This window comes from Sceloporus undulatus, chromosome 7 (assembly GCF_019175285.1).
Source record: "Sceloporus undulatus isolate JIND9_A2432 ecotype Alabama chromosome 7, SceUnd_v1.1, whole genome shotgun sequence".
NCBI lineage: Eukaryota > Metazoa > Chordata > Lepidosauria > Squamata > Phrynosomatidae > Sceloporus > Sceloporus undulatus.
In genome coordinates, this window is record NC_056528.1 from 28,871,098 (window position 1) to 28,880,890 (window position 9,793).

The 9,793-nt window shown below is 47.4% G+C and overlaps 2 protein-coding genes across 2 annotated transcripts; both read left to right on the forward strand.

The window, feature by feature from the left end:
- The first annotated feature begins 288 nt into the window (after positions 1 to 288).
- LOC121936827 (E3 ubiquitin-protein ligase ZNRF4-like) lies at positions 289 to 1,476 on the forward strand. The gene has a single exon (XM_042479468.1). It carries the CDS (start codon positions 464 to 466, stop codon positions 1,373 to 1,375), a length of 912 nt encoding a protein of 303 aa, XP_042335402.1. The 5' UTR covers positions 289 to 463; the 3' UTR covers positions 1,376 to 1,476.
- Positions 1,477 to 7,117: 5,641 nt separating this feature from the next.
- On the forward strand, positions 7,118 to 8,755 carry LOC121936825 (E3 ubiquitin-protein ligase RNF13-like). Its single transcript, XM_042479466.1, has one exon. It carries the CDS (start codon positions 7,368 to 7,370, stop codon positions 8,421 to 8,423), a length of 1,056 nt encoding a protein of 351 aa, XP_042335400.1. The 5' UTR covers positions 7,118 to 7,367; the 3' UTR covers positions 8,424 to 8,755.
- The last annotated feature ends 1,038 nt before the right edge of the window (positions 8,756 to 9,793 follow it).

The following is a 9,793-nucleotide window of genomic DNA, read 5'->3' on the forward strand; positions in this document are numbered from 1 at the left end:
TTGTGTGAGGGATGAGTGGTTCTGCCTTAAGTTCCAAAGGAATTGACAAGTGGATGGAGGTGAGGAGAAATCCCATGAAACTGCAGATGAAAGACGTCTAGCTAGCAAGGTTCCCTTAACATCTTTGACTACCCTTGCCTCCTACTCCTCCACTCCTTTGTCCATCAGCTAAGGATGTGGTCCAAGCACTGAGGAAGTGATGTCACAAGGGCTTGGTCAGTTTTAAACTAATAATGGTGAGCAGGTTGAAGAGACCTCAAGTGAGGTGGATTTTGGCTGTGTGGGAGTGACCGGGGTGAACTGCTGTGATTCAAGGCTCTCCCATTACCTTGTTTGGGGACATCTCTTGGCTGTTCATGTTGCCTCAAAGATCCCCCAACCATCTCCTCAAGATGCCCAGGTGAGACCCAGACACCCCACCCAAGGGTCCATACCATTTCATCTCCAGAAGACCAGGGCCACCATGTGGTTCTCACTCATTTCTCTTCCCTCCTTGGTGACCTTCTCCTTGATCCTGGAAGCCATCTTGGCCAAACCTTTTGTCCACCTGGTCTACTCCCAGAATGACACCTGCCTTGACTTCAAAGCTGTCCCTGCCTGTTTCGGCCCTGCCCGCCCCTTCACGGGTTTAACAGGCTACCTGGTCGAGGCGGTGCCCACAAACGCCTGCCACCCCATCGAAGCCCCTCCAGACTCCAACGGGACTGAGCTGGGTTTTATTGTCCTCATCCGTCGGTATGACTGCCTCTTTGGCATCAAGGTCCTCCACGCCCAACAGGCTGGTTACCAGGGTGCCATCATCCACAACGTCTACTCTGATCTGTTGGTAAGCATGGCCATCGAAGTGCAAGAGATTCGAGACCAGATCTCCATTCCTTCTCTCTTCATTGGAGGCTCAGCTGCCATGTTTCTGAGAAAGCAAATCCATGCAGAGAAGTTCACCAAAGTCACCACGGTGGTTCCTCCAGGCTACTACAATCCCTGTGGGACCAAAGTTGAAGTCTCGCTTTGGGATCCATCTCGGTACTACGTGCAGTTCTGGCCAGGTTACTGTACCCAACAGATGATCATCATGTTCCTCCAAGAGTTCGGGTTTGTAATCCTCCTCAGCCTTGGCTTAAGCATCTTGACCTTCATCGGTTGGGTGAAATGGAGGCAACGGAACTGCGGCATCCGGGTGAAGACCTTCCAAAGCGGAGACCGCTACGAATCGTGTGTGATCTGCATGGCCGAATACGAAGCAGGTGACCAGCTGAAGATCCTTCCTTGTGGCCATGCCTATCACAACACCTGTATCAACACCTGGCTCCTGGTTCAACCCAGAACTGGGAAGAGCTGCCCAATTTGCAAACAGAAGATCAACGTTGCCAATTGAGAACATGGTCAAAGAGTCGCTCAGACTGAGGACAGGAAGGAAGCAGAGGAGGAGAAGGTTGGGAGGAACAAATAGCCGGGGGAAAATCAGAAACAACAAAATGCTCCCACATGTCAACGGTTGTGGTCTTCACCTTATTTGGGTTCAATATTTGGTTGCCAAGATAGTTACAGCTACAATTCATTTTTGTTTTCTGGTGTCCCTCTGTGTGTACATGTGCTGGCTACTTTTTCAGACGGAAATAATAAAGTGTATTATTTTGGGAGATTTTAAGGCCTGGATCTCCAGACAGAGTAAAACAAGGGGCTGGGTCTACATGGCAGCATTAGTGCAGTTTGACGCTGCTTTAACCACCCCCAATGCTCAATGCGCTGGAATTGTGGGATTCATAGTTTGGCGAGCTATTTCACCTCCCCGGTCAGAGAGCTTTGGTGCCACAGCTGACTACAAATCCCAGGATTCAATAGATGGAGCCACGATGGTTAAAGTGATGTCAAACTGCATTAACTGGGCAGTGGGACAGCAGCTATGGAGAGCCTTGTTGGTCACAAGCAGAAGAGGTCATGAACCATGGTTTTAGAGAAATACATTCTTCATCCAAGAGAGAAAAGACTGAAGAATCGGGCAGAACTCAGCTCTCTTGCTGTAATACATTTCCTGGCTGTTGATCTGCTTCCAGGCACAATCCATAATTATGACCTATAAATCTCTCTACAGATCAAGTCTAGATTACTTGAAGGACCATATTCTTCCCTGCCCTTGTTTCCGTATCTTCCAGGAAGGATCTTCTCTCTGTTCAACCACCTTTGCAGGTACATTTGTTGGGACCCCAGGAGACAGGGCCTTCTTGGTGGCTGTGCCAGGGAATTTCCTTCCTAAAGACTAGTGCCTTCTTGGCTATTGTAGGGAGGTGAAAATCTTTGTATTTCAGAAGGATTTTGAGGGTCAATCGCGCCACGTCTTGTACTATATACACATGTCCTGCCATATTCGCTAGGGTTAGGGGCACAAGACCCCCATGAATATGAAAAAACCACAAGTAACAAAAACACCATGTTTTTACTGAGAGGACACCTCTCTAGGAATCTCTAGGTCCTCCAGGGCAACTCTGTGGTCAACGTCCGACAGACACTGGCCATAGAACTGCACTGGAGGAACTACAAAAGCCTAGTAGAGTATCCTTTCTAGGACTCTCTAGGTCCTCCAGGGCAACTCTGTGGTCAATGTCCGATAGACACAGGCCATAGAGTTGCACTGGAGGAGTTACAAAGGCCTAGTAGAGTGTCCTCTCTAGGACTCTCTAGGTCCTCCAGGGCAACTCTGTGGTCAACGTCCGACAGACTGACCATAGAACTGCGTTGGAGGAGCTACAAAGGCCTAGGAGAGTATTCTCTCTAGGGATCTCTAGGTCTTTCAGTGCAAATTTTAGTTAAAGTTGCCCATAGAGTTGCACTGGAGGACCTAGAGATTCCCAGAGAGAACATATTAATCAAATCCATGAATAATCAAATCCACAAATATCAAAGCTGCAAATATGGAGAGATGAGTGTACTTCTTGTTTTCTTCTTCATGGTCATGTTTTTCAATGCTTTTAATTCTGACTTTAGGTAATCCTTTGCATAATGTGATTTATTTTTTAGCATGTAGTGCGGTGTAGTGGTTTGAGATATGAGTCTGGAGAGCAGGGTTTGAATCCACGCTCAGCTGCAAAAAAAACCACGGGGCAACCTGGGGCAAGTCACACTCTCTCAGCCTCAAGAGGTTGGCAAAGGCAAACCCCTTCTAATGAAACGGGCCAAGAAAACCCCAAGATAGGTTCAGCCTTAGGGTCACTGTGAGTTGGAAATGACTTGGAAACACACAACACACAACACACACACACACACACACACATGAATGGCCTAGATTGGGGAAAAGGTGGCATATAAATGTTAATGATAAGCAAGAGGTAACATGATGCAGTGGTTTAAGCACTGGACTATGACTCTGGAGAACAGGGTTCGAATCTCTGCTCAGCCATGGAAACCCACTGGGTGACCTGAGTCACACTCTTTCAGCCTCAGGGAAAGGCAAAGGCAAGCTCCCTCTGAACATATCTTGCCAAACAACAGGTTCACCTTAAGGTTGTCATTAGTTGGAAATGACTTGAAGACACTGCACAACAACAACAATGTTGATCCTGGTGGTTCCCTTCAAACCTATGACCTATTATCTTTTTGGGGGATTGGATGAGCCTTGAAACCCCTGCGAACCCTATGATTCTATGAACTGGAAGAACTTTTCTTTTGCGGAGTTGTCCCTTTTGGTCTTCTCTATGATCTGGAAGAGCTGCTGCTCTATTTTTGTCCTGGCCTTCGGGCCATTTCCCCAGACTAGACCAGACCTTGTTAACGTCTGAATATATAAAACCTTGGCACTGTTTGGGAGCTGAGAAAAATTAACAGGCATTGCACTGACTTCTTTGAAGGCCACAAACTAGGAGAAGGGAATGTGCTAAGTTTTGCTCTCTCCTGTATTTGGTTGTTATAAAATCTCATCTTCTTCCGATCCGGAACGCCAAAGCATTTGCAAATTCTCTAAATCCTTCCAAAAACGAACCTTATCTACAGAAGCCAAATTCAACAGGGGCAGCTCTTTCCAACAGGGAGAAGATGGTGATTTGCTTGTCGGCTACAAGGACGAGAGACCATTTTTGATGCGGCGGGGAGGAGCGAAGAAGAAGAGATGGTGACCCTCATTCAGTAAGAACATGTTCGAATACACAGGGATTCAAACCCTATTTTTCAGACTTCAGGTCCCTAATTCTGGATGGGAGGATTTCAGGTTTCTCCATATCCACCTTTTTTTAACCTTAAATTCTTAAATCTTAGAGGGAGAAAGGAAACTGTGAACCTTTTTGCAGAAATTGCTACTACAGAGAGGTAGCTACAGGCCATATGCATGTCTCCTGAAGCAAGATTTTGACCAGCGTTTGACTTCTTTCCCCAAATTCATTTGATCCCCATCTCTGGATCCCTTCCATCTTTATCATAATACAGTATTTTGCTTCCGGGGCCATGCTCTGTTCTCTGTACTCTTTGTGAAGCGCAAGTCCATAAACACACACATACACACTTACTTCATGCTGGGGGAGGTACATTGTTTGTGTATGTATCGAGGTGTTTTTGCACTCTGGAAGAAAAGGCAAAGAGTTAATCCGTGGATATGATCCGCAAGGATAATTTGGGGGGAAATTTCTCCTTGCCGTTGCTTGCTACAGGACCACAAATCAAACACCCGCTTGGTAATGTAAAAAGATAGACTCATAGTATCTTAAGAATTGGAAGGGACCCCCAAGGGTCATCTAGTCCAACCCTGTGCAATGAAGGAAGACAACTAAAACTTTCTGGAAAGAGGCCATCCAACCTCTGTTGAAAGACTTCCAAAGATGGAGAATCTGCCATCCTCCGATGCAATCTGTTCAACGTCAACCAGTAAAAAAAAAAAGTCCTTCCTAATATTTGGCTTGAATCTGTTTTCTTGGGATTTGAATCCATATTGAAACTGGTTGAGACCCACCCCCCCCCCCACCAATTCTATCTCCAAGCTCCATTTACGTTATGTCCACCTCCCTCCCATCCGCTTTCATTCCTTGCGAAAAAGCAGAATATAAATAAATTGTATTATTAATTGTATTATTATTATTATTATTATTATTATTACACCTCCCCCGGGACTTTTCTTCCATCCCAAGGTTGGGAGCTTCGCATCAGTCCATCGTGATTCATCCAAGTGGTGTGGCTCAGAGCTGGGGAAAGGCTGCTGTGAAATTTATTCACCTTTTCCAGAGAGTTCAGCTGCCTGGATGAATTTACATGAGAAGAAGCCTGCTCAAATCATGATAGAAATAAACAAGTCTCCTGAACTGTTCCTCTTGATCTTCCTTTTCTAAGCTGGAACTGCAACTTTCTTTGCAGGGTGTGTATAAAACCATGGTATGATAGATTCATAGAGTTGGAAGAGACCCCAAAGGGCCATCCAATCCAACCCCCTTCTGCCATGCAGGAAGACGCCATCCAAGCCCTCCCTTTGACAGCAATCCAGCCTCTGCTTAAAAACCTCCAAAGAAGAAGACTCCACCATCCTCTGAGGCAGGGTTTTCCACTGTCGAACAGCCCATACTGTCAGGAGGTTCTTCCTAAGGTTTAGGTGGGATCGCTTTAGGAAGAACTAAATGTTAGGAAGAACTTCTGGATGGCAATTGCTGTTTGACAGCGGAAGACACTGTCTCGGAGTGCGGTGGAGTCTCCTTCTTTGGAGGTCTTTAAACAGATGCTCTTAGGAGAACTTGGGCTGTGTCTTCCTGCATGGCAGAAGGATGACCCTTGAGGTTCTCTTCCAATGCTATGATTCTAATGACTGTAAAGAGCTGTCCCACAGTGGAACAGGCTGCTTTGGAGGGTGATGGACTCTTCTTGACTCTTCTTCCTCGGAGGTGTACAACCACAGGTTAGACATCCATCTTTCAGGAATGCTTGAGCTATGGGTTCCTACATGACATTTGACTAGATGGGTCTACTATCCCTTCCAGGTCTAAGATTATGTGATTTGAGGAGGATGAGGAGACAGGGAGAAAAGCTGGCCTTATCCTATCTCTACTTGCTTAAATAAACAAAAGGCAGCAGATCCTGCCTAAACTTGGAAGCAAGACTGAGGCCCGTTACACACGGGCCTTTACGGGGCCCCCGTCATGTGCTAGGGGTTGGCCGAGGACCTAGTGTCCATACCAACCTCACCCCTAGCACGTGACGAGGGCGTAAAGATGGCAGCACCCTATACACACGGGTGCTGCCATCTTTACGTGCTGGATGCATAGCATCCGCACGTCGTGCCCTGGATGTGATACCACGAGTGCGCGAGTAGCACCTCGCGGCGTCACATCTGGGTCAGAAGAAGAAGTGCCATTTTGGGGCTTCTTTTTGCTCCGTGAGGGAGCCGCGCAGTTTGGCTGCTGCGGCTCCCTCACGGAGCAACCAGCAGAGGCGCGAGACTGCCCCTTCTGGCAGTCTGTAATGCGCCTGAGTTAGGATTAGTAAGTACGTGGATGGAGACCATGGAATTGAGCCTGCAGGACCTGAGCAGGAAGATAGAGGATAGGGGAGCTTGGAGACTTCTCATTCACTGGGTCACCATGAATCGAGGCCAACTTCAGGGACGTAGTCAGGATTTTGGGAAGGGGGGGGTCCAGACTAAGTGCCACCATTATAATGGGGCTTGGGTGCAGCGGTGCAGCAGCACACACCATTAATTTTATCTAACCGAAGGGGGGGGTCCGGACCCCAAGAACCCCCCCCCCCGGAGGCTATGTCCCTGCCAACTTGGAAGACAGTTAGCAACAACAAGTACCTGGCCCACCAAGAAATACCAGGTGTTGTAGGCTATATTTCAGAGAAAGGTAATGGCAAGCCACCTCTGAATAATCCCTGCCTTAGAAAAGAAATTCATGAGGTCACCAGGTGACTTGGAGGCACACACATATACACAGTGCCACAGACTGAAGAGATGTGCCAGAAGGGCTTTTCTTCCTAATGTTGATTTCAGATGAAGGCTAAGAAATGCCTTCAAGTCCACCAACTTCCCAGAAACCACTCTAGTGGATTGGGAAGCAAGAAATGGTGGATGAAGGTGGGACAGTGAGGTCACAAAGGCCCCTGGGAGAAAGTTCTTGCAGGTTACTTGGAGTAAGTGGCTGAGGACCACACAGGAGCAACCAGCAGGCTGAGGCCTGTTGAGAAAGGAGAGGAAGAGAAGAAGAAAGAAGCAGCCTTGGTCCAGACCTACCTGCCCTCTCCACCCACATCTTTTTAGTCTCATGGAAACTCAGGTAGTCCTCCTGAGGGTACAACTCCTCATCTAGACTCTTAAACAAAGCTCCCCTTGAAATCAGCTCCACCCAGCTGACCCTAAGGTAGGACTTCAGCACCTTGTATGATCTCCAGAAGCATCTACCAGTATGTGGTCTCCTCTTTCGCCATCTGCGCACATGGTCACTCTCTTCCTGGTCTTCCAAGTCCCCACTGCGAAAGGCTTCGTCCGTGCGGTTTGTGGCCATAATTCCACCATACACAATTTTGATGCTTTACCAGCCCTTTTTGGACCTCCCATCCCCAAGGAAGGGCTGGCAGGATTGCTGGTCGAGGCGAAGCCTGCCGATGCCTGCCAGCCCATTGAAGGCCCACCGAACACCACCTCTACTTTCATTGTCCTCATCCGTCGGTATGATTGCTCCTTTGGCACTAAGGTCCTTCATGCCCAGCAGGCAGGATTCCAGGCAGCAATTGTCCACAATGTCCACTCCCCAAACCTGGTGCAAATGGTGAGTGAGCTGGATGCCAAAGATCACATTCATATCCCGGCCATGTTCATTGCAGATGTGGCATCTAGGGCCTTGAAGCGGCTCCACCGCGCCAGGAAACTGACGTCGTTGATCTTGGTACCCGAGTATTTCCACTTCATTTGGAAAGGATCATCTGGGATCACCCGTATCTCTTCTTCCTATCGTTGCCAGTGCCAACTCCAGCTGCCTGGTCCCTGTTTGCATATGGTGTCCCTCTATACCTGTTGGATTATCTGCATCTCAGTGTCTGCTCTGATCGTCTCTTTGCTCATTGAGAAATACGTATTCGGGAGACAAGCCTGGAAGCAAAGGAAGAACCAAATCCTCCAAGAAAATGACTGGACTGATGTCTCATTCACCAGTTCCAGATACCAAGAATGTGCCATCTGCTTGGAGAAGTACACAGAGCATGACAGCCTGAAGGTCCTCTCATGTTCTCATGCCTTTCACAGCAAATGCATTGACCTCTGGCATGTCACGCAGACCAGGAGCAAGACCTGCCCTCTCTGCATGCAGAAGGTGCTGGTGGTCACCCGTTTGCAAGCGGTGAAGTTATGGAAAGATGGTACGGGGGAAAACAAATGGACCTTGTCACTGGGAAAAGGCAAGACCATCCCCAATGGCCAGCGATCTTTCCTCCTCCTCTCTCAATGGTTTCCTTCCCACTTCTGAAAGCCAACCAAGACAGGATGAAATTCCCTGTCAGAAGACCAGGAGGGAACATCAGCCACATCAAATGGGAAGGTGTGGATGGCATGGTGTGTTTATCATTACAATTATAGTTATTATCAAGATCTTGATCTAGGCCATCTATTGAAAAATGAGAACATCATGGCAAGTGAGAAGAAGCAAGACCGAACAGCAACCCAAGGGGGATAAAAACCACTAAGAACCAACTGGACATGGGGTGGTTGAGGCCACATGGAGAACATTACCATCTTCTGCTTTGCTCCGCTCTGCTTCACACATTTCAATGCCAGCAGTCAGCCTTTCTCATGCACATCGCCAAGGAAATACAGAAAGAGTGTTTATCCAACACACGACCTGGCTGTTGCAGTTTTTGTCTACAGTAAGAAACGTTTGTGGGTATGCCATGGTAACATTGAGATAAGACATAGGGTGCATCTACAGCAATGATGCCCAAACATTAAGTGCTGTACCTCCAATCTGTGGAATCCTGGGATTTGTCATTTTCCCAGGTCCTATGGCCTTCTCTGCCCAAGAGTGCTGGTGCCTCACCAAACTACAACTCCCAGGATTCTTTAGGATTGGAGCTATGGGTGTGAAAGTTGTCTCGAATGGCATTATTTCTACAGTGCAGAGGGAACCATGCATGATTGGAGGTACTACGGGTCATCAATTATTCAAGATCGGAACAATATTTGAAAACGTTTAGAAAAAAAAATGAATCCTGGCCATGTAAACTAGATGGGTGACCTTAGGCAAGTCACACTCTCTCAACCCCAGAGGATGGCTATGGCAAACCCCCTCTGAAGAAACTTGCCAATAACACCCCATGATAGGTTCATCTGAGGGCCGCCATAAGTCAGAAACCACTCAAAGGCACACAACAACCGCAAACAGAGAACAGACAGAGAACAAAAAAGACATAAAATATCATCATGAGCTGGGCATGGACATTAATATAAAATGAATAAATGCCCGTCCAAATCAGCTTGAAGTTAGTGTCTGTAAGATAGGCATCCAAGTGTAGATGAAGCAGTAAGATCTTCCAGCACAGAATGATGGATGAAGAGTCTTTATCTCCCTAGGTTTTGGAGGATAAGCCTTTTTAGCTCTTCCGTCTGGCAGCTTCCATATTCAGCAAAGTTCTCTTCGGGAATATCAAATATCATTTCCAAAGTTCTCTTTGGAATGGAATATCCTGAGATGGGGCATTCCTGGCTGGCTGGCTGGCTGGATGCAGATCCCAGTTGTTCCTGTTCGATAGACCTTTCTCTCTCCAGGTACACCTGCCAACGTTGTGGTTGTGGTTGTTGTGTGCCTTCAAGTCATTTCTGACTTATGGTGACCCTAAAGTG

Coding starts and splice junctions, on each gene's coding strand:
- LOC121936827 (XM_042479468.1), top strand. CDS start 464: ATGTGGTTCTCACTCATTTCTCTTCCCTCCTTGGTGACCTTCTCCTTG.
- LOC121936825 (XM_042479466.1), top strand. CDS start 7,368: ATGTGGTCTCCTCTTTCGCCATCTGCGCACATGGTCACTCTCTTCCTG.